The 25,042-nt window shown below is 41.1% G+C and overlaps 1 protein-coding gene across 10 annotated transcripts in view; it reads left to right on the top strand.

The window, feature by feature from the left end:
* Positions 1–25,042, top strand: part of Stlk (Ste20-like kinase) — a 119,171-nt gene that overhangs the window by 53,310 nt on the left and 40,819 nt on the right. Inside the window, exons 1-2 of one of the 10 annotated variants that reach the window (XR_011605185.1) lie at positions 12,938–23,543; positions 24,174–24,306. The exons of 6 other annotated variants lie outside the window; for them this stretch is intronic. Coding sequence is in view for 3 of the 4 variants with exons in the window: in XM_070998330.1 (XP_070854431.1) it covers positions 12,847–12,917 (71 nt within the window). In the remaining variant the exon portion in view is untranslated. 3 more of the 10 variants (XM_070998331.1, XM_070998330.1, XM_070998332.1) reach the window with 3 other exon arrangements.

Below are 25,042 nucleotides of genomic sequence, written 5' to 3'. Positions count from 1 at the left end.
ATTTTTACTTGAGCGTATTTGGAAAATTTGTCAATACCTGTTAATACGCTGTTTTTTTCTGTGATATAAATATCTACATGGACTATTTCTCCTGGATATTTGGGGATAGGTGTTGGTTGAATTTCGCCCTTTGGCGGATGCCTATCGTATTTAGATTCTTTACAGGTCTGGCAGGACTGAACTATTGCTTGAATTTTCTTTTGAGCTTGCGGGAAAAAATAATTCTTAAGTATTTGTATTTTATTTTCTTTCGCATCTCTATGCGCTCTCTTGTGTTCTAGAGTTATTAATTCATTTTGTTGTAATTCGGACGTGACGTCGTCTACTTGTTTTCGCGTAAACCTTACTTTATATGAACTGAAATATGTGGGATAAATATTTTGTATTTTTCCCATTACTTCTTCGGAAGTAAAAATTCCGTTTATTAATCTGGGATCTAGTCTGCATGTTAGGATTGCTATTATTTGTTCTTCTGTGTACTCTCTTCTTTTTACTATGTGTCTATGGTAGGTTGGGAATGGAATTTCAAAAGTATCTGAGTCCGTTTCGTCCATGAGTAGGAATAATTGATTTTTGAAAACATTAATGGGAGCTTCTACAGAAAATATAAGATTGTGAGATGAGCTTTCGTCGCTATGAATGGTTGCTGTGGAGCTGAGTGAATTTATTTCGGCCGGGGCCCTAAAAAGTGCGTCAGCTACTACATTAGCTACTCCTGGCTTGTATTTAATTTCGTGATTATATTCGCCAATAAGGTCTCTCCATCGTTTTAGTTTCGCGTTATGGTTATTGACACTATTTGAAAAACTTAGGGGCTGGTGGTCTGTGTATATTACCACTTTCGAATATCCGTAAAGATAATGTCTTAGGCTTTGAAGTGCCCACACGATGGCTAACATTTCCCTTTCGTTTGTTGCGTAATTTTCTTCGGTTTTTGTGAGTGTACGTGAGATAAATGTTATTGGTCTATGGTTTTGTTCTAAGACTGCGCCTATCGCATAACTTGACGCGTCGGTTGTAAGCTGAAATTCTTTTCCAAAATCTGGGTATGCTAGGGTGACGTCTCGGGAGATAAGTGTATTTTTTAATTTTTCGAAAGCATTTATTGCTTCCTTGTCTAAGTTAATAGCTGTCCTGCTTGATTTATTTTTTGATATGCGACCTTCTTCTCCTCTGAGGAGAATGGTTAGTGGTTTTGCAATTTTTGCATAATCTCTAATAAATCTTCTATAATACCCTGTCATGCCTAAGAAAGATCGTAGATCTTTTAACGTTTTCGGAATCGGAAATTTTCCAATGGCTTTTATTTTGTCACTATTTGTCTTTACTCCGTCTTGTGAGATGGTATACCCTAAAAAATCTACTTCGTTTTTGAAAAAATGACATTTTTCTATTTGTACCCTCATGTTGGCATTTTGTAGGGTTGAAAATACTTTTTCGAGGTTCTGACCGTGTTCTACTTCGTTTTTGCTAAAAACGATTATGTCGTCCACGTACACATAGCAAATTTTCCCTATTTATTCCCTCAGGATGTCGTCCAAGGCTCTTTGGAAAATAGATGGCGAGTTTTTTAGACCAAATGGGAGCCTGGTGAATTCATATTTTCCACCGTTTACTGCAAAGGCTGTTTTTTCGATATCCGTGTCCTTTAATGGGATTTGATGAAATCCACTTTTAAGGTCTAACACTGAAAAGTATTTATTATCCCCTAGCTGTGCGATAATTTCGCCAATCTCTGGGATAGGGTACCGATCAGAGATAGTGACGTCGTTGAGTTTCCTGTAATCTATTACTAATCTATACTTTTTTTCTTCGGACTGACCTGACTTTTTTGGAACTACCCAAACGGGTGCATTATACGGAGAACGTGAAGGTCTAATAATGCCATCTTCGAGCATTTCGTTTATTTGTTTTTCTACTTCCTGTCTTAGTGAAGCTGGGTATGGGTAGTGTTTTCCATAGACTGGGGAGTCTTATGAAGTTCTTATTTCTCCTACTACTTTAGTTGTGTATGCTAATTTTGTGTCTGGGTCGGCGAATAAGTTTTTGTGGCTTTGTACAAGGTTTTTTATAATTATTTTTTGTGACTCGGTCATATGACTGACTTGTGGTCCTATTGTGTTAACGGCTTGTGCGGCTAATTGGTGAATTTTAATTTTCCTTTTGTTTTCAAGAATGAGTGTATCGTTTTTGACATCTATAATTGCGCCTAATATTTTCATTGTATCGTTGCCTAATATGCCATGGAATGTTTTTAGTGTATCTAGTAGAAAAAATTTCATTGGTTTATCTGAGATATTGGGGAGTTTAAGAATCGTGTGTTGTGTAATATTATTGTTGCCTCCCACAGAGCTAACTGAAAAGTTTTTCTCGTTTGGTTTTGGGTTTGGTACCAGTTGTGGTTGGATGTAATTCTGGTTTGAGCCTGTGTCTATTAAAAATTTTAAGATTTTTCCGTTCCCCGTCGTTACTTTAAAATAAGGTAGTGAGGAACGATTTATTCTAAAAAATAGAGCTCGGACATGTCAATGTATTCTTGTTGTTCTGTATCAGTTTGCCAAGTAAATTCTTCTTGAAGTTCGCCTATGTTATTATGTTCTGCCATTTCGTAATATTCCTGTTCTGCACTAGTTGTATCTTTTTGCGTTTCCTGTTGTGTAGTAGTTTCGGACTCGGTTTGAATATGAAATTGTCTTGGCATCTTGCTAGTGTTCTGAACATTAGAAGTGCTGAGAGGTCGTTTCCCAGAATAATCGTTGTTCGCCGGCTTATTCATATAGTTAATATGACGCGATCGAATTGATTGATCAACTTCCATAGGTATTGCTTTTGGTTGGGGTCGGGGGGGCGGTGTCGGGGAAATATAGGGTGTTAATTGTCTTGCTTGGCCTGAATTAGCTTGATTGTAATAATTAGGTTGGGTGGTTTGTGTGAAGGGGAATTTCCCGGTTGCGGCTACTACTTGCATCTGTTTAGGGTTGTGGTATAAATGGGGATGAAAATTTTGTTTCGCTCCTACCATTCGGAACGGTTGGTGAGTTCTTGGTGGTGGTGTAGGCGGTTTTCCTGAGTAAATGTTTTTAGGTGTTTGATTGTTTCTAGTGGTCTGGTTCTCAAGCAAACTGCATAGGTGTAGTGCGTGCCCTAAGTCGTGCGGTTCTTTGATTGCTAACAGTTGAGCTAGATTTCCGTTTAGGCCTCTAACAAAAGTGTCTAGAGCTTTTTCCCTGTACATAGTTGTTAAAGATTGTATGGTTTCTTGTGAAACGTCCATGTTACTAACTTGGTTCAGGATGAGGGATAGCTGTTGGTAGACTGTTTGGTAGAACTCGACTATAGTATTGTTTCCTTGAGCGAGGGCATAGAGCTGGTATTCTAAAGTTTTAAGGTCTCGTTTGTCGGCAAAATGCGATGTTAGGCATTTCGAAATAGCTGTCCAGTCGAGTGGGGTGTTGTATGATTCTAGCACTGCGTCTGCCTGTCCAGTAATTTTATTGCGGATTGCTAAAATAATTCCGTAATATTTTGGTGAACCAATTCTCCCTTCATAGATTTTTAAAACTCGTGCTACACTCTTTTTCCATGAGGAATATTCACTTTTGTTTCCTGAAAATTCCCTAAGCGATCGTACAATGTCCGGTATTTTGTCTAATTCACTAAGGTTGTGTTCTAGTTCTCGTTTAATTGTTTGGTCTGTATATTGCGAAAAATCATTATTAGGTTTAATTATTTTTTTCACCAAGCCACTTAATTTGGTTTCTAAGACACCTTTTATTATTTCTTCGATATCCCTCTCGGTCATAAGTCGCGCATGGGTAGTTGAGGAAGGGCCTGTAAGGTTTCCTAGTCTGTCTGCTAAATCTTGGTCGGGCATTTTAGTTATTTTTTTGTGATCACGATATTTGAACAGTAGGTTAAAAGAATGAATTTATATTTAAAAAAATTTTCTGATAGTTACTCAGAATTCGGAATGAAAATAGTTAATTATTTCGTGCTGTAAAAATTATAAGGTTTGGTTTAGAGCTTAGAATTTAAGTGCTCTGTGTTTTCTTAATTCTTAATATAGATTTTTAATCCTTACATATTTTTCTTTAAATTTGATAGGTAACGATTATTTGTAAAAAAATTTTGCGATCGATTTAATTTAATTTTAAAATTCTTTGATTCTTTGTTTATCAATTTAATTATTCGTTAGTTATTATACTTTTCCTTTTCACGGAATTTGTTTGTCGCTTGACAATTATTGTTTCCTTTTTTTGTTTGGAATATTTGCTTAATTTTATGCTTACAGAATAATCATATCTCGGTGTGCTCTCGTGCCGGTAATCTTGGTGTTTTTCCTTTTTGTCCCACGTTGCAGCGATTTCTCCAGAATGCGGGTCTACTTGGGCACCTCCTTTACACCTTTGTTTGCACGTTCCCTCCGAACGGATACTAAAGGGAATCACAGCGATAAAGCTTGGCCTGATATGTCCACCAGGTACAAGTCCTTTTTGCAGGAGTGTCACTTTGTAGCGTTTTCTGGAACGGCACTTTAACTGTGGCACTTCCGGGCTTCGGTGGTCGGTTTTTTTCGTACGGATTAGGCAGGATAATTTTACCGAACCGGCAGGATTTTTTTTACTGCTCGTCGCGAAGCGCGGAACTTGTATCTTTCGCGAACTTTTATATCAGGTCCCTGTTCGGGCGCCAGTTAAAAGCTTAGATAGTATTTTTATTTAAAAAATATACAAACTTTATTATTTGAGAACGTTCTGGCCAGTATAGGGTTACTGTTGGGAAATTGGTGCCTATGCTTTTCTCGCGCTTATAACCAATTTGTTTTTGTTTGGGATTTTGCGCGTGTGGCGATACTCTTACTTGAGCATTTAGCATTCTAGGTGTTAACTTATATATATATATAAATGATAACATTTTCCCCCTCGTGGACTTTGACCTTGACGTGGTGGGGCTGAGTACGTAAAATTGTTTTAATATCACTGAAGCTAGCAACAATCCTTTAAATGTAACATAGTGTTACTAACATTGAATTTTTCTTATAACTGCAAGGGTATTCAAACTTCGGCTTGCCGAAGCTAACTTCCTTTCTTGTTTATAAATAAATTACGTATGTATGCTTAAATACTCTCGCTTTGGTTTTTTAAAATATTTTTAACTCTCTAATATTTACGCTCGTATATTTTTTAGGAAATACCATTCCGTTTTTCAAAATATACAAAAAGGATCATTTAATTCTATTTGATAATGTCTTATGCTATTCCTCATTGTTTTAGATGAAATGTTTTCTGGCGCTGACACTAACAGGAACAATGATAATACAATATGGAATTTTTAGTCAATTTTAATAAACTGCTAATACTTTGGGAAAATTTGATTAATAAATTAACATTTTCCTCTACGCTTTTTGGAACTAATTGATGTTTATATATATATGATGGACGGTGAAGTACTATGAGCAGTACAAACATGGGGCCCAACGACACCAAGCACGTGCTTGTTACGCGCGGGGCCCTTTTATCCATTTGGGCAAAAAATTAGAGTTCGCGAGGAAGATACATAAAACAAATAAAGACGGGACACAAATGAAAATAAAAGGGGCAACTAAGAATGAAGAAAATGAGTTAAAATATTAGTTTTTAATACCGGTGTCGGGTCACGCAGCCGCAGCAGCTAATTAACGTCTTAATTCCATCTGTTATATTAATTGCATCGCGAAAGGTATCTCTCTCTATCTAGCTCTCTCATTTTTGTGTACTTGCATTCCTGGACCCAGCATTCGGATGGCTGTCCCTTTGTAAAATCAGTAGGAATTCTGATCTCGACAAACGCACTTTCGTCTCGCCTGCTGTACTCTCTTTCGCTAATAAATTGTTAACAAGCATAAAGCAACCCGAAATGTCGTATTTTAATTTATCAATAACTAATAAAAAACGTATTATTTCAACATTTGGCGACCCCGACGTGATTTGTACATAAATAATACTAAATGGAAATCATATAACTCTATTTATTGACTTTTTCGTTCTTGCGGCTGCGGTGCATTGGCGGAGCAACAAATCATAAGTCCTTTTGTAAATGCAGTGAGCGCTATAAATAAGTAGCAGTTGGTGATTGCGGAAATTTGCATATAAGGCGCAAAATCATAGCCCAAGTAACGGGCTGTCATTCCCTCGTTTGCTTTGCGCTCATTCCCGCTGGAACCGAATTTCGGGCATTTCGTCTGTTCGGTTTGTTGTTGTTGTGGAGCGTTTAGTGGATTCCCTATCAAGTGCGGTGTTAACTTCATGCGACGAATCCGGTCTTCATGTGAGGTTGGAGTTGATTGATGAGCTTCAAATGTCATTTAAAAAGGTTCTCGGTGATCTCTAAGAATTGGATTTCGAGTAAATTGAAAGTGATTTGAGTGAGAAATTTGATGACATTCTCGTAATTCGTGTTCTATGTATCCCATTTGCAAAAGCTCGTCCACCTTCGCATTGATCTCCCCTTGAACTTTCGGATTCTTGGGGTACTGTCGCTGCTTTATTGATTTGTCGTCCTTCATTGTGATCTGATGCTCTGCCATGTTCGATGTTCCCGTCATGGTGTTGAAGCTCGATAGCTCTGCCTCCAGGAATTTCGTCGTGTCGTCATCTTCGCTTGCTTGTTGCACGAGTTCTTTGCTTATAAAGCTTGCTGTTGCCCTGGTGTCGATTGTGGCCTTGTATGTCTCCCCACCAATCGTCACCGCTGCGGACAACTGCTTCTCCTTCTCGATCAGCTTTCCCGTTAGTTTGGAGAGGTAGCATCTTGCGACCCCAGCTCGCCTCTCTGCGGCTGAGATCGCTGGGCATTTCCCGTCTGCTGGCAGCATTCGACGCTCCTGACGCCTACTCTCCCGCACACCCAGCAGAACAACAAGCGTTGGTGCCGACACCCCCGCGCCCAGTATCCATGACCACCGCACTTTCGGCAGGCCTCCTAGGGGTCTGTGATGTGTGTCGTTTCACGAGGCCTTTGTGTTGTACTTGGTGGCCTCCAAACGTTGTTTGCTGGCTGCATCTGTTGCTGTTGTGGTGGTGTCCATTGGCCTCCGCGTGGTGCTCCTGTTACCTGCGTTGGTGATGCCGACTTGGTCTTCGAGAATTTGTTTTCTTGCGCGAACGCTTTCCGCTCCTTTTCGAGTTCTGTATACTCATCTGCTAATATCATCAGCGTGTCCAGGTCCGACACTTTGTACGCCCTTGGGAAGATCCTTTGACTTGGGGTGCTGTTTTCCTTGATGATCCTTAGGGTATCTTTCGCGGAATAATTAAGTGGCCTCACCATCGTCTGCATGTCGATCATGTAGTCTTTGAACGACTCGCTGAAGCCCTGCTTCCGTTGCCTGACCTGATCCGCCAGCCTGGTGAAGAAGTCTCTCGGCAGAAATTATGTGTGGAAACTATCTATGAACTCCGCCCAGGTTTTCCATTGTTTGTTGTTGGCGATGAACCACTTCAAAGCCCTTCCCTTAAGCAATTCCGGCATCGCTCGGGGAATTATGTCTAAATCCAAGCCGTATGTGTTGGCGGACCATTCCACCTGCTCCAGGAACTCGAACGGGTTTTCCGCCCCGTCGAACCTGAACGACCATTCGCGGATCTGTTTAGCGACCCTTGAATAGTCTGACTGATTAGGTCTCGAGATCAGCGCTGTTGTTTTCGTGTCTTGGCTTGACTTTCTCCTGTGGGCCTCTTTTTGTAAGTTGTCAACGCTCAGGCTTGCCACTAGGTTGTCCCCTTCGGCGTTCGTTAGCGTGATGCTTGGGTCTGCTCTGTCGTGGATATGTAGCTCGGCCCAGATGTCGATGAGTTGTGGGTCACTCTCCGTTTCTGAGTAATACTCCGATAATGCCTTTCTCATGTCTTCTAAACTGCAGTCCAGAGCGACATTAAGCCTCTGTGCGACTTTGGCGAAGTCCTCCTTTTTAAGGCAGTAGATCCACTTCTTTCCCATTCTGTTTAAGTTACTTCCACTGCTGGGACAATCGCGTTTTGGGCGCCAGATGTAAGGATCTGATTCTTGTGGTCTGCTCGTTATGAGATTCGTGCGGCTAGCTCAGTAGATTGTGTGTTCGTCCCACCAAATTTATATTAACGTGACCACCCAGTAGCTCAGTAAGAAAGCACAAATTTCAAGGTTTCGTAGTGGGTTTATTGCAGGTATATATGATAATAAATGACTTGGTAGCTTGGTTGGCCTTAATATCGCCACTTGTGGCCTTCGATACCACCGACGGTCCTTGTTGTCTCGATGACCTCTTGCCTCGTTGACTCGGTGCTCCAGTCCTGTAGCTCCCTAAAGATCATTGAAGTTACCTGAAGATGCTCGCTCGCTGCTCGTCCCTGACGCGTTGACTCGGCGACTGCTTATAACGACTCGGACTCGCGAGGGGGGTCATCCGCGCAGGATTAGGGAAGCGTCACCGATCTCAGACTAGGGTAAATACATGCTGCGCTCTCCATGATCACTCCTTTCGACACACCGCCGCCTGTCCCTTGCCCTGTCCCGGATGGTCCCACTAGGTTTCTGCTCAGCCCGCGCGGACAGTCAAGGCTAACCGCCAGGAAGCTGCCTCGCGTTTTTTTTCGCTTCTACGCCTAGTGTAAACGAACGTTCAACCCTAGCCTCACCCTTCCGGGACGTTTCCGCGTGGCTCAATCTGTCTTGCGTGTCTGTCGTGATGTGGTGGCTGGCTTTCTGCTGACAATGTCCTGCGCACTGCTCTCGGCTGTGAAGGCTGTGCGGGGGACGAAGCGCGGCTTCTGGTACTCGGGTTTCGGGCATACGCCGATCCGGGATTTCACGAGTCGAAGCCGTAGGGCTCTCCTGGACAAATCCACTCGAGACCGTATCCTTGTTCAAGGATTGTTTTATTTGGTCAACTTTACACAAATTGTAATCACATCCATACCTTTATATATACTTTTTCAACATAAATGCAAAACTTTTTGGAGAGTCTGAACATGCATGGGAGAGAAGTGAGATAAGCGTATACGTTTACATCTCCGCCGGCGCCGACTCAGTTTTGAGTCTCAAAATTTCTTAGTTAAAATAAAAAAGCAAAAATGGTGACAATCAAAATCATTTTACCTTTCTGTTTATTTTATTTTACTATATTTGACCTCAATCGAGCCAAACTAAGAAATTCTTTAAAAAGCAAATCTAATAATGTCCCGAAAAGCGTAATGGAAAATGAAAATATATTAATAAAATTTTACCCAAAAAATTACGCAATTTTATCTAAGACAATGAGATAAGTTAAACCTCATTACAATAAAAATTATTGTTATTCATAATAATAATTAATTAATTAATATTATTATATTCTATTGTGATAAATGGATTTAAGAAAAAAAAGCAGACTGACGTTATATTTACAGTTTTTCGTAAGGCCTTTGACCAATCTCTTCTCTTATTCAAATAAGATCAGCTTTGGTTTCTATGTAATCTATTAACTTTAATTTAAAGTTATTTGAATGGTAGGACTCAGAGGGTTATATTCAAGAACGCTGCTTCAAAATTAATATACGGGACATCTGGAGTGCCTCTGGGTAGACATTTTGGCCCCCTTGCTGTTTACTTTGTTTATTAACGATCTTTCCTCTATCATAACACATTCTCGTATACTAATGTATGCTGATGATGTTAAGCTTTGTTTATCATATATCGAGTTTCAACTAACAGTCAAATATTGATTGTTATCATGGATGGTGTGAGTAACACCTTTTTATGAATTGGTACTCCTACTTTTGTTAGTTACTCTCTTCAAAATACGCCATCCGATCGTATATATTCAGGTAATGAGTAAGGTGTTCTTTTGGACCCAAAATTTAAATTTCACTGCCACATAATGTCCACTGTCAACAAAGCCATGAGTGTTCTTGGGTTTATAAAGCGTTGGTCAAAAGAATTTGATGACCCTTATACAACCAAATTATTATTTACCTCACTTGTCCCTCCTATTGTGGAATATTATTCTTCGGTTTGGAGTCCGCAATATCAAGTGCATATTGACCGTATTGAGTCGGTACAAAAAAAATGTCTCTTTAGAGTAGATTAGTATTGCTTAATTTACCTACACTTGTAAATCGTAGAACAATGCTTGGTACTATTTTTATGCAAAATCTTATAAGAAATGATATTGATTCTGACGAACTTGTAAACCGCCTATCTTTCAATGTTCCTGTTAGCCCTTTTCCGTTCTATGTACTAATTATAACAACCTTTATCGTTTAATATGCACTTCAAATTCTATCCCGGTATTAAAAACTAATATTTTAACTCATTTGCTTCATTCTTAGTTGCTTCTTTTGTTTTCATTTGTGTCCCGTCTCCATTTTGTTTTTTGTATCTTCCTCGCGAACTCGCATTTTTTGCCCAAAATGATAAAAGGGCCCCGTGCGTAACCAGCACGTGCTTGGTGTCGTTGGGGCACTTGTTTGTACTGCTCGTAGTGGATCAACGTCCATCATACAACTTGGGGAATGAACTTGCTATTATCAGCATATAAATATTTAACTTTAAAAGTAGTCAAAATTTTCACCGTTTTTATGTCATTGATGCGAAGCTTTAGAGAAATGGGCCTCCTGTTGAACTTTAAAAGCTCATAACTTGGCCAAAAGGAATCAGATTTCGATATGGTATACCTTTATGGACTTGTGGAATTATTATGCTGCTATCTGAACTAAAATATTTAACTTTAAAGGTAGTCAACATTTTCACCGTTTTTAGGTCATTGATTTTAATTTTGCGAAAGTTTAGAGAAATGGGCCTTCTTTTTGAACTTTCAAAGCCCATAACTTGGCCAAAAGGAATCGGATTTCGATATGGCATACCTTTATGGACTTGTGGAACGAATTCGCTGCTACCTGCATACAAATATTTAACTTTAAAGGTAGTCAACATTTTCACCGTTTTTATGTCATTGATTTTAATTTTGCGAAGGTTTAGAAAAGTAGGCCTCCTTTTGCACTTTTAAGGCCCATAACTTTGTCAGAAGAACTCGGATTTTTGTATGGCATACCTATATGACGATTTAGCGTCGCTTGTGAACAGATGTGTTTTCTCTTGTGCTCTGAGTTTTTGTCTTATTTCAGTGATTTTTTGCGAGTGTCTTGTGCTTGTTTGTTAACAAAGCTTAGCCTAACAGTTGTGTTAGTGTTTTTGACTAGATCTCCCAGTAAACGTGTATGTGGTTATAGTTATTTTAACTTTTCTATTTGATTTGTTTAATCTCCATGCTTTGTTAGTGTAATTTTACACTCACTAAGTTTGCTAAAACTCTGTTGTTCCCTCTCTCTCTCCCGCTCTATATTACAACTGTAATTTACACTCTCTCTGAACCTGCCGAATTTCTGGTAGACTTTTGGTGTGCTATCCTCTTAATCTCTCTCTCTCTTGCTTGCTTTCGTGCGTAAAGTTGTCAGTGTCCCACAAGCAACGCTCAGTCGATTGAAGATTTACTCTCTCGTGCTCTGCGATTCGATGATGCACGTAACATGCGCTGGATTTACTGCTAGAGTCAAAGACTTCATTGATCTTGCAACAAAATGGTAGTTGAGATGAGCGGCTTTATGAAGCAGACTCGAGACAGTCTTTTGAATCTCTCAGGTGGTTTTAAACAGCTCAATGAGGGGTTCAATTCCGTTTGTGCCCAATTTATTAATAGAAAATTACTAACGGCAGTTAATACGATCATGGTATCCACCCCAAATCCGAACTTGGTAGCTGCAGCAGTTTCTGTTGACACAGGGGTAAGTGAACATACTGCGAATATGTATACAGCTGACTCCGGTGGAGTCACTGTTTCTGAAAGTCTGGTGGTAAAAAATCTTTAGTGACGGCTACGGTGCAGACCGTACCAATAGGTACAGAAGGTACCGTTTCTGGCTCTCAGCTTAGTGAGGTTCAATATGCTGCTGGGGGACGTAAGAAACTGTCAGTTGTTCCTCATAGGAAGAAATTATTTGTTTCTAGGTTCACCACAGATACCACATCTGAGGATGTTTTGGAATTTATACGTGAAAAATTCCCATCCGAGAATATTTCAGTTGAACCATTTCGATTTTCAAACGCTCGTAGTATATCGTCTTTAAAAATATTTGCTAAGCCTGATGTTTTTAAGGTACTACTTTCTGAAAGCTTGGCTTATTGATGATATGGTAATAAAAGAATTTGTTCCCAATAAACCGAGAACAAATAACAGGCCTTCCACTGCGCAAAAAAAATAAAAAGTTTTTTTTTGGCTTTTCAAAATGTTAGTGGACTAAATATGAAGCTACCCAAGCTTTATGCTGACTCCTCAGCATTTACTGCAGCTATTTTGGCTTTTATGGAAACTTGGCTGAAACCAGAGATGTCTGACTCTAAAGTTCTGTCAAACAATTTTAAGGTGTATAGGACCGAACCCATCGCTCTTCACGTAGGGGAGGCGGTGTGCTGATTGCCGTTACCACTAGCCTAACATCTGAGAGTATTCACTTTGATATCCCTATCGAAATTGAATTTGTTATTGTGAAAGTTTCCTTTCAATCCTTTTATATTTTTGTTACATGCTCCTATATTCCACCTGGCTCTGACTTAATAATTTATGAGCCCCATCTGTCTGCGATTAAATCGCTATCCCTTCTTTCTAACAGAGACCTTTTGATTGTTTTGGGTGACTTTAATCTCCCTGAAATTTCTTGGTCTCCTCCTACTGACTCACTTGTCGCTATACACTTATCCGTCCATGATTTTGTAGATGGTCTTTTAGAATTATCGTTACAGCAAATAAGCTACGGAATTCATTAAATAGACAATTAGATCTTGTGTTTGTTTCAGACCCGTCTGAAGTCACGGAATTGACGTTCTTTTTGTACCTGAAGACCGATACCATCCAACAATGGAATTGACAATCTGCCTCCCATGCGTTGATACCCTCTCTTCTTTAGTTTCTCCAACTAAAATGTGATGTTTTCGCAAATGTGACTATAATAAACTGAACGATATGATTTCTCAATGTAATTGAACAGACTTGTACAAATGTATGGATATTGAAAGTGCCACTGAACTATTCTATATAGTGTTAAAAACTTTTTTTAATGAATGCGTTCTTGATAGGCTTCCTTCAAAGCTAAATGGCGTCCTTGGTTTACCAATGCGCTTCAAAGACTTAAAAACCTGAAAACAAACACTTATAAAAAGTATAAAAAATCGGTTAAGCGATTTGATTTTTCGAAATATGTGGTGGCTCGATCGGATTTTAATGCTCTCAATAGTCATTGCTAATCTATGTATTTAAGTCTATGTAAATTTGAATTTTCAAATGATCCGAAGCAGTTTTATAACTTTGTTAATGTCAAGCGTAAGTCGTCGGCATTGCCTTCATCGGTACGTTTTAATTCAATGGAGGCATCGACGGATTCTGAAATTGCTGATTTATTTGCCGAGTTTTTCCAAACTACTTATAGTTCGGCTGCTTGGTCAAATTCTAACCTCCTAATCCTAATCCTAATCCTTTAAACGGGGAAAATTGTATTTTTACCCCTGTAATTACGAAAAGTTCTTTCTTAAGAGACCTAAGAGACGGTGCAGATGGACTCCCCGAATGTGTGATTATGTTTTGTGCGTCAACCCTATGTAAACCGATTCTTAAGCTTTTTAATTTGTCTATTTCATCATCAGTTTTTCCTACTATCTGGAAGGACTCTTTTATCATTCCATTTTACAAAAAGGGTGCGAAGGCGGATGCCCAGAATTATAGAGGTATTTCTAAATTGTCGTCAATTCCTAAAGCATTTGAACGTATTATTACTTCTCATTTGCAACATTTATGTTCCTTGCTAAAATCACCGTGTCAACATTTTTGTGAAGCGAAGATCGACCACCACCAACTTTCTTGAATTGTCATCTATAGTAATAAATGGATTTAAAAAAAATGCAGACTGACGTTATATATACAGATTTAAGTAAGGCTTTAGTAAGACTCTGTCAACCACTCTCTTCTCTTATTCAAATTAAATCAGCTTGGGTTTCCATGTAATCTATTAACTTGGATTTCAAGTTATTTGAATGGTAGGACCCAGAGGGTTATATTCAAGAACGCTGCTTCAAAATTGATCTACGGGACATCTGGAGTGCCTCAGGGTAGACATTTGGGCCCTTTGCTGTTTACTTTGTTTATTAACGATCTTTCCTCTATCATAACACATTCTCGTATGCTAATGTATGCTGATGATGTTAAGCTTTGTTTATCATATAATGATACAGCGTCGGTTTTCAACTAACAGTCAAATATTGATTGTTATCAGGGATGGTGTGAGTAACACCTTTTAAATTTGAACTGCCTTAAATGCAACGTTATGAATTTTTATAGTTAGTTAGTTTATAGTTAGTTAGTTATAGTTACTCTCTTCAAAATACGCCACTCGATCGTATATATTCAGTTAATGAGTTAGATGTTCTTTTGGAGCCAAAACTTAAATTTGGCTGCCACATAATGTCCACAGTCAACAAAGCCATGAGTGTTCTTGGGTTTATACAGCGTTTTTACCGTTGTTAGGTCATTGACTTTAATTTTGCGAAGGTTTAGAGAAATGGGCCTTCTTTTAAACACTAAAAGGCCATACCTTGAATTTTTGGTTATCTGCATAAAAGTATTTAACTTTAAAAGTAGTAAACATTTTCACCGTATTTATGTCATTGATTTAAATTTTGCGAAGACTTACAGAAATGGTCTTCCTTTAAAACTTTAAAAGCCCATAACTTGGTCAGAAGGACTCGGATTTATTTATGGCATACCTTTACGGACTGGTTATCTGCATACAAATATTTAAATTTAAAGGTAGTCAACATTTTCCCCGTTTTTATGTAATTGGTTTTAATTTTGCGAAGATTTACAGAAATGGTCCTCCTTTAAGACTTTTTAAGCCCATAACTTGGCCCAAACGTATCGGATCTCGATATGGCGTAACTTTATGGACCTGTGGAATGATTATGCTGTTATCTGCATAAAAATATTTAACTTTAAAGGTAGTTAACATTTTTACCGTTAGGTCATTGACTTTAACTTTGCGAAGGTTTAGAGAAATGGGCCTTCATTTGAACATTAAAAGCCCATACCTTGAATTTGCGGCTATCTGCATAAAAGTATTTAACTTTAAAAGTAGTCAACATTTTCACCGTATTTATGTCATTGATTTAAATTTTGCGAAGACTTACAGAAATGGGCCTCCTTTAAAACTTTAAAAGCCCTTAACTTGGGCAAACGAAATTGGATTTCGATATGAAATACCTTTATGGACTTGTGGAATGATTATGCTGTTATCCGCATAAAAACATTTAACCTTAAGGTCAACATTTTCATTTTAGTAAGGCCTTTGACTCTGTCAACCACTCTCTTCTCTTATTCAAATTAAATTAGCTTGGGTTTCCATGTAATCTATTAACTTTGATTTCAAGTTATTTGGATGGTAGGACTCAGAGGGTTATATTCAAAAACGCTGCTTCAAAATTGATCTACGGGACATCTGGAGTGCCTCAGGGTAGACATTTGGGCCCTTTGCTGTTTACTTTGTTTATTAACGATCTTTCCTCTATCATAACACATTCTCGTATACTAATGTATGCTGATGATGTTAAGCTTTGTTTATCATATATCGAGTTTCAACTAACAGTCAAATATTGATTGTTATCATGGATGGTGTGAGTAACACCTTTTTATGAATTTTTATAGTGGTACTCCTACTTTTGTTAGTTACTCTCTTCAAAATACGCCATCCGATCGTATATATTCAGTTAATGAGTAAGGTGTTCTTTTGGACCCAAAATTTAAATTTCACTGCCACATAATGTCCACTGTCAACAAAGCCATGAGTGTTCTTGGGTTTATAAAGCGTTGGTCAAAAGAATTTGATGACCCTTATACAACCAAGTTATTATTTACTTCACTTGTCCGTCCTATTTTGGTATATTATTCTTCGGTTTGGAGTCCGCAATATCAAGTGCATATTGACCGTATTGAGTCGGTACAAAAAAAATGTCTCTTTAGAGTAGATTACTATTGCTTAATTTAACTATACTTGTAAATCGTAGAATAATGCTTGGTACTATTTTTATGCAAATTCTTATAAGAAATGATATTGAATCTGTTGAATGCTGGGCCCAAGAATGCAAGTATACAAAAAACGAGAGAGCTAGATAGAGAGAGATACCTTCCGCGATGCAATTAATATAAGAGATCGAATTAAGACGTTAATTAGCTGCTGCGGCTGTGTGACCCGACATCTCCCACCTTGGAAGCCTGGGTTTCAACATCATCCTTAAGGGGTAGCAGACACAACTTGTTTACTGCTCGCTTTGTCACTCTTGATGCTGTCTTCAGAACGGCAACTCTAGCAACCCCATCTCCATCGAACAGAAGCTCGATCTCTCTGGCGAGGGGCTACTTTAAGTTTTCGTCCTTGACCAGAACGAAGTCATCGACAACCAGGCCAGGTTTTGGGGTGCGCCTCTTGGAGCGCTGCTGCAGTAATGTTAAGTATTCTTCCTTCCATCCATTCCATGCCATCCATCCAAGCGATTGAAGCTAAGACTGGTCACATCCGGCTCGACGAAAAAGGAATGCGGACCACCATTCAAAAAATGTGCTGGGGTTAATACATCCAGATCAGCTGGGTTTTCTGAAATCGAGACTAATGGTCGAGAATTAACAACCGCCGAAATGTGACACACCAGGGTCCGCAACTCCTCAAAGGCTAAAACAGCAGTGCCAACAGCGCGATAGAAATGATGCTTATCGATCTTCACAGCCGCTTCCCAAAGAGCATTATCAGCATTATCAGACCAAATCTGCCGCGGCCTTCTTCTAGTGCATATACATCTTTTGAGGTCATGTAGAAACTATACCGTAGAGAGATCCTTGATTAACCCCAAGTGAATAGCCTTCGTGGCGAAACAAATGAAGACACAAACGTAGCATTTTACTGGAGGCTTGCTTCGCGCCTCTGACTTGTAGAAAAATGGCCCGCAAAAGCCAAAGCCAGTGACTTCGAACGCATGGGATCCATCAAGTCGCTTCTTTGGAAGATCCGCCATAATATGCTCCACTACTCGAGGCTTCATTCGAAAGCATCTAATACATTTGTTTACCGCCTTCATAACCGTCTTCCTCCCCCCAATAGGCCAATATTGGGATCGAATTATGCCGAGTAATGCCCGTGGCCCAGTGTGCAGATTGCGTTCATGAAAGTGAGTAATAATGGCAATAGTGACCGAATGACTCCGTGGTAATATAATTGGATGACGCCCATTAAAATCCAGAGAAGAATTCCTTAGCCGGCCATCCACGTAAAAATCGCGACGAATGACCTCAGCCCCAAGCGGACACGCTGTATGCTCGTCTGCTGACAACTGATGCAGGGATCTCCATTCCAACCAGAGGGCATAAAGAACTGCACGCCTTCCTGGGATTGGGTTCTGGGTTCTAGATGGCAAGTTGGTCCAGAAAAAACGGTCAAGCTGCATGCCACCGGGCAAACAAGCAAGCGGTTTCCAACTGACTGCCTAATCCCCTTAAACGGCGCTTTTTTATCGCAGATTTCACTCTGAATTCTGCACTCAGGACCCCGAACCCCGAACTCTGTGCACCCTGCACTCTGCACTTTCCAAGTGCCACTGGCTTTTTGTTTCACCGCACTTTTTGGCGCATCGTCGAAAGGTAACAGGCAAAACGGTGAAATGGCATTGAAATGTCGGTGAAATGCCACCGGCTTGACCTTTGCACACACGGCTGCAGATTGTTTTTTGCGCGAGTTCTCTTCATATCACTGGCGTCAACGGTATCACGGCAGTTGCCAACTTAATTTCCATATGGTGCAATTTTGATGGCTCCGACCGTAATTCAATGCCGTCTGCTTTTTTCCCCGTTGTTTGCAGCTCGTTCGTGATGTAGTGTCATATGCAGCAGAGGAGAAAAAATTGGACAAAAATTGAAAAAATTGAAAAACACTGGTGGCCGCTAACAGCTGCCAACAACAGGAACTGCGATTTGACCAACATCAGCACCTGCCATTTAGACAAAATGGTCAATAAGGGCACCTAAAAGGAAAGTCAATTTTACAGGAGTTTTGGGCAGACATATTCTCAGATATTGTATAATATATCTCTAATCTTTCTAAATCATTACAACAATTTTTAATATACATTGTATAATTTTTTAAAGAAATAAAATCCTATTTATTAGGTCGGAATTTTATTCAAGTCTCTCTTTTTAGGAGTTTTCGAATAATACCTAAATCGGTATATTCTTTTTAAAAAATTGATCATTAGATCTATTTTTTTTTAATTTAAGATCAATTACAAGTGTTTAACAGCTTAACTAAGCAATTTTTAAGACAATTATTTTGTTGGTAAACAGTAACTTATAAAATAATATTATTGTAATATTAAACAAAAATATTAAAACTAAAATAACAGTTATGAAAGTTACAAAATTCATTTTCTAGTTTAAAAAAATTATTATTAATTCTGTTTCTTAAAGTGAGTTTTAAATAATGAATAAATTAGCAAAGGCGCATATTTTTAATTGGACCATAGCCAATAAAGCTAATTAAAAGTTATAACTTCTATTGACACTATATCAAAATCGCCAGCTCTGCGAAATCTTTTCAAGTATGCATTTGTAATGACAGGTTAAATTGACTCTTTGGCTAGATGATGCACTGCCGGAAATGATGTTGGCTTCGTGCCATTAGTAACGGCGTCTAGCTTAAACACCCGCAATTGGTCCTGGGGCGAATCCCTCCACAAAATGCATTGCAAATGGCTGTCCTTAGGTTGAACCCTAACACAACGGTACATTTTCCAAATGTCTCCTGTGATTGCTACTGGGTGTGAACGAAACCGAAGAAGAATCTGGAACAGCTTAGGCTGAATAACAGGGCCTGCCATAAGAACATCGTTGAGAGAATAGCCTGAGGAACTGGCCGCCGATCCATCAAAAACTACGTGAAGCTTTGTAGTGGAGCTATCTTCCTTTATGACGGAATGATGAGGGAAGAAGTATCGGCTGTCGTTTTGTTATGTTCGGAGCAACCACCGCGGTAATGTTGGCTGAGTATTCGGAAATTCGGGACTAAATCGTAATATTAACCGAGTGACCATCCGGCACAAAACTGGAATCCCCTTCCAGTTACATCGGGACGTTATTAGATGCATTTGGGAGCCCGAATCGAGTACAGCTCGACAGGGAACGAAAACCTCGGAAAGATTTTTTACTAAAACGCTAGCCGTTCCTAAATGCACAATATCATTACTAATATACCAATAATCTTGGCCTAGGAAACTGAACGAGGCGAAAAGCCGAACGCTCAACGGCGCTGAGAAAAATAACTCACCGACCGAGAAGGAGTGCTTTACAATCGTCTGGGCGATCCGAAAACGAAAGCAGTAACCGACCACATGACTCTGAAGTGGCTCAACAGCATAGAAAGCCCTTCAGGGAGGATCACCAGATGGGCACTGGAGTTGCAGCAGTACGACTTCAAAATAGCGTACAGGAAAGGATAACTCATCGTGGTGGCAGACGCTTTGTCAAGGCAGCCACTACCAGAAACGCTTCGAGAGACCAAGGAGACATCGGCGGCGGAATCTTCAGCAGCAAGCAGCTGGATTCAGGAAATGATAAGGACCCAGCCGCAAAAGTACCCAAACTACGTGATGGAGGGTGACACCCTATTAAGGAATACCTCATAAAGCGGGCAGCGAGGATGTCGCAACTTGGAAGATCTGCGTCCCGACAGCTGTACGGGAAACGGTGCTGAAGGAGAACCACGATTCACAACAGAACGTCTGGCAGCCCGGTATTATTCAGGTCAGGAATGCACAGAGACGCACGAGCCCACGTGCGAGGATGCGAGACATGCATGAGATTCAAGCCGAATAAGATGCTGACGCAGAAGCCAACGGAACCATGGGCTAAGGTATGTGCGGACTTCGTCGGACCCCTGCCGCGTTCAAAGCACGGCAACCAAATGCTGCTGGTACTGAAAGACCGGTTCTCCATGTAGAGTGAGTTGGTGCCACTGCAAAGCGCGACGGCCGAATCCCTAAAGAAAGCTTTCAGGTAACGCATAATCGCGAGGTATGGGGTCCCTAAAGTAGTCATATTGGACAACGGATTACAGTTTGCCTGCAGAATTTTCAAGAGTTTCCTGACCGAAATGGGAACCAAGCAACGGTTCACAGCTCCATACACTCCGCAGGAGAACCCGACTGAGGGAGCAAATAGGACGGTGAAGACAATGATAGCGCAGTTCGCAGGCAGGACCAAAGAAACTGAGACGAAAAATGGCCGGAAATCATGCTGGCAGTAAACACGAGCGTTTCGGAATCCACAGGTTACACACCGCCGTCGTTCATTACCCAAGGCAGAGAACTAAGATTACCGATCGCCCTATACGACAGAGAGACCTTAGGGAACGGACGACCGACTGAGACCCCGGAGGAGAAGGCCAACAAACTTAGGAAAATCTTCGAGATAGTAAGGCGGCATCTGGAGAGAGCCTCCAAGGATCAGGCTAGGCATTATAACCTAAGGAGGAGGCAATGAACGCCAGCGGTGGGTGACGTCGTGTGGGCCAAGGAACGCCATTTATCAAGGGTTCGAAGCAAAATTGGCACAAAGATACGACGGACCTTACCAAGTCAAGGGTTTTGCGTCACCAGTAATCTGCAAAATACGACTATTAAACACAAAGAAAGAGCGGACCATAAACGTAAGCGAGCGGAAACAGCAACAAACGCAAAACACAAGCGAGCAGCTACAATAAGCAGGCACAGCAGACGCAAAACAACATTGAAACTCAAACGATAACTCCTAGGATTCTCAAGGGATACTACGAAAAGAGTCCAAGGATAACTCCAGGGATTTCTCAAGGATAGTACGAAATAGCTACAAGGACACGATAAGATATATCCGAGAAATCTCCAAGGATTCTACAAGGCAACTACAAAGGTGCAAGGAAATACGTAAAGGATAACAGGAGAATGACAAGAACACGCATCAGCAGTCTGCCGATGGAAGAGGGAAGACGGCACAGATCAGAAAGCTGTACCGTAGATCTGGTTAAGAAGGAGAGGTCGAAGAAAATGAGAAATATTTATTATCGCCCACTGCCAATCGCCTTTTGGCGGAGCCATCGGGTGGTGGCGTTTCAGTTGTCGCCAAGGAAAGCGATGTGCCCCCGCGGAAAATGCGACCCACAAGGAAACCGACACCTCTGCCAGCGCCTCGACCACGCCCCGTCCGCCCAGGAACACGATGTTCAGCAGTTGGTTTATCCTGCAGACGGTGCGACATGTCGGTGGTCACCCTGCTGCTGGAAAGCGAGGCCATCGATCTGATCATGTACTCCCTGATGACCGGCTGTTAGGATGTGCGCCTCTACGAGATTCTCATCGGCGGTGTAGTTCGCCGAACTGCTCACCTGCAATCACAGCACAATGGGGTCCCTGTTCAAGCTGACCAACTGCATGGAAACCGCCATGCGGATCCAACTGATGCGACTCTTCCAGTACATCATGACCCACGTGCTCAGCGGCAAGGAGCAGTTCGCTGTCGACTGGTACGTCTGCTTTGCCGCCTTCGAAAACTCCGACAAGAATTTCGGCAGGATTCTGCAGCAGTCCGTGAGCGGTCGATTGGCACTGGACGATAGTGCGATCGATGGGCACACGCAAAATGGAAACATCGTTTATGGTGAATATCGCAGCGAGCAAGTGGCAACGCCGCCCCAGCGATATCGGTTGCTGATGGGTATCGATATCATGGGGAGTCCCGCTGGGTTATCTATAGCTGATGAGTATCGGTGCCCAGTGGGAACAGATGGAGGATCGGCGCGGGAGACTTGAAGTTGCTACGAGGAGGATGACCAGCGCTGTAGAAACTCAATGGAGTTAAAAGCGTCGAGGGCGCATCGAGAGAGCCACGAGGGAGCAAATAGGGAGCACCGGGGGGATCGGTAGGAGCGTCGTAAGGGCTTGAAAGCTATGATATGCAAGGAAACGCCGGAGAGTAGGAACGAGCTTTTAAATGATTCCCGAAGTAAGGAGGGAATGTGAGGAGTTGAATAACTCCCCACGAATCCCAGCAGCAGCAACAAAAGATGGCCGGCCGCTTACCAGGTACGCGAATTCGCGTAGTAACGGCGCGGCGAGGTGCGGTTGGAGAGGAAGAGAGTTTGGAGACCAAGGTTGGAGAAGAAGAGAGTTTGGAGACCAAGGTGCGGAGAATGAGAGTGTGGAGACTTGGCGGGCGAGCGAGAGTGTCGTGTACAAAAGGGAATAACGGAACTCCACCGGACCTTGGACCCGGAGTGGAGAGATTCAGCGAGCCGTGCGCAAAAGGGAAATAACGGTTCCCGGAGGCCCTATATAAAACCGCAGGGCGCTGGCAGCAAGATCATCAGTCGATCACGAGGAGTCAAACCATCAAGATCAGTCAATATACCAAAATGAAATGTCAGTCAACCAAGTAAAATACAAGGGAGCCACAAGGCGAATCGTCGGAAGCAGCGCCGTGGGAAGCCTACAAGGAGCAAGATCGCCACGTCGAGACGTTCGGGATTGGGATACCAGGAATCTCCGAATTGAGACTCAGGTAGCTGAGGTCCAGAGGGCATCACACGGCTAGGTCAAGGCGGTTGATTAACCTTATCCACAAAGTCCTGGCGTTACGCCTGGAGAGAGTATAACAAGCCAGAAGGGAGAGCAGTCAATCGGTACGGTCTCGAGTGGAATTGTCCAGGAGAGCCCTACAGATTCGACTTGCGAGGTCCCGGAGCGGCGTGCCCGAACCCCGAGTACCAAAAGCCACACGGAAACGTCCCGGACAAAAAGCAAAAGGGTGAGGCTAGGGTGGAACGTTCGTTAACACTAGGCGTGGAAGCGAAGTAAAGCGCGAGGCAGCTTCCTGGCTTTCCGCCTTGACTGTCCGCGCGGGCTGAGCAGAAACCCCAGTGGGACCATCCGGGACAGAGCAAGGGACAGGCGGCGGTATGTCGAAAGGAGCGATCCTGGAGAGCGCAGCTTCTGTTCACCCTAGTCTGAGAACGGTGACGCTTCCCTAAGGCCGTACGGCCGATACCCCTCGCTATTCCGAGTCGTTACCAGCAGTCACCAAGTCACGCGTGAGAAGTGAACAGCGAGCGAGCGTCTTCAGGGAGCTGCGAGGATCTTCAGGGAGCGGCGAGGATCTTCAGGGAGCTGCGAGTATCTTCAGGGAGCTACAGGACTGGAGCACCGAGTCATCAAGGCGAGAGGTCGTCGAGTCATCCAGGACCGTCGGAAGCACCGAAGGTCACAAGCAACGAGTCAAGGCCAACCAAGCGACAAAGACACTTGTAATAATACACCCAGTACGAGTACCAGAAGCCACTCTACGTCCAGCCGCGCAGCCAGCACAGCCAAGCCACCAAATCACGACAGCCACGCAAGACAGATCGAGCCAGACGGAAACGTCCCGGACAATAAGCAAAAGGGTGAGGCTAGGGTACGCTAAAACCCGTCTTTCGCCACCATTTTTAAATACGCTGTAAAAATTTCTTCTTGTTATAAATACCCATACATATGTCCAAAATTTCTCAAATCGGACCATTAACTAATAAGTTATAATCAAATTAAAATTAATAATATTCAAACTCAATGGAGTGCGAAAGGAATTGAGATATATTAATGAAAGAAATCGGCTGCTAACGAAATTTCACTAACAAGCCACCTAGCTTTCATTCCTATAGACGCTCGATGGTATCTTAGTGAAATCTCGTAAACAGCCGATAGAAATGAAAATATAGTATACCCTTTTACTCTACGAAAAACGGGTGTAACTACGTGGTTATTAGAATCGTTAAATTTCATAAGAACCATTTTGATTTTCTGAAATGGATGCACTGGAGAACCCTCTTATGTCGGCAAAAGGGATTTTTTTTATCAATATATTACGTATGTATGCCTAAATACACTCGCTTCGGTAATTTAAAATATTTTAAACACTCTAATCTTTACGTTACGTATATATTTTAGAAAATAACATTCCGTTTTTCAAAATTTACAAAAAAGGTTGTTTGATTCTATTTGATAATAATTTCTAATGTTATTTCTAATTGTTTTAGATGAAACGATTTCTGCCGCTGACACTAACCGAATCAGGAACAATGATAATACAATATGGAATTTTTAATCAATTTAAATAAACTGCGTAATATTTTTGGTAAAATTTCATTATTAAACTAACATTTTCCTTTACGCTTTTTGGAACTAATTGTTTATAATAATATTAATTAATTATTATTATGAATAGCAATAATCTCTATTGGAATCAAATTTAAATTATATCATTGTTTTAGATGAAACTTTTCTTGCGCTGACACCAACCGAATCAGGAACAATAATAATACAATATGAAATTTTTAATAAATTTAAAAAAATTGCGTGATTTATTGGGTAAAATTTTATGAATATATTTATCTATGAGTGGTCACAGTACACTTACCTGAGTAACGGGTAACTGATAGTCAATGGCGTCGACAGCGTTCTCTCTGGTTTCTTTTATTTTTATTTTTGGCCAATGAAATCGACCACTATACGGTGGTGACTCGTTAAGTTGAGTAGGTCAAAAAGGTAAGATAGGCCTAAGCAGTTATATTTTCTAAGTGTTACAATAAACACCCACGCACGTAAATACCCAAATAGGAAACAGCACTAAATTGGCAGCAAGGAGTGGAAAAAATGGAAATATAAGTTTGCAGCACGAACATGTAAAGGTGCGCTTGTCGCTAAAACTTTAAATATTGCTATAGCCCAAAAGCATGCCTGCGGTCCTATATCTTTTGTACAGACTCGTAACTGCCCAATTATTTTAGACTAAGATGTGTGTTATGATAGCTATCGTAAAACTAGTTGGAAAACATACCAGCTGACGACTGTCGTGGTAACCCAAAAAGGACCGGCAAAACATAGAAGAAGCAGTTTGGGGTATAAA

The sequence above is a fragment of the Drosophila suzukii genome (assembly GCF_043229965.1).
Source record: "Drosophila suzukii chromosome 2 unlocalized genomic scaffold, CBGP_Dsuzu_IsoJpt1.0 scf_2c, whole genome shotgun sequence".
NCBI lineage: Eukaryota > Metazoa > Arthropoda > Insecta > Diptera > Drosophilidae > Drosophila > Drosophila suzukii.
This window is presented reverse-complemented; position numbering and strand designations above follow the sequence as displayed.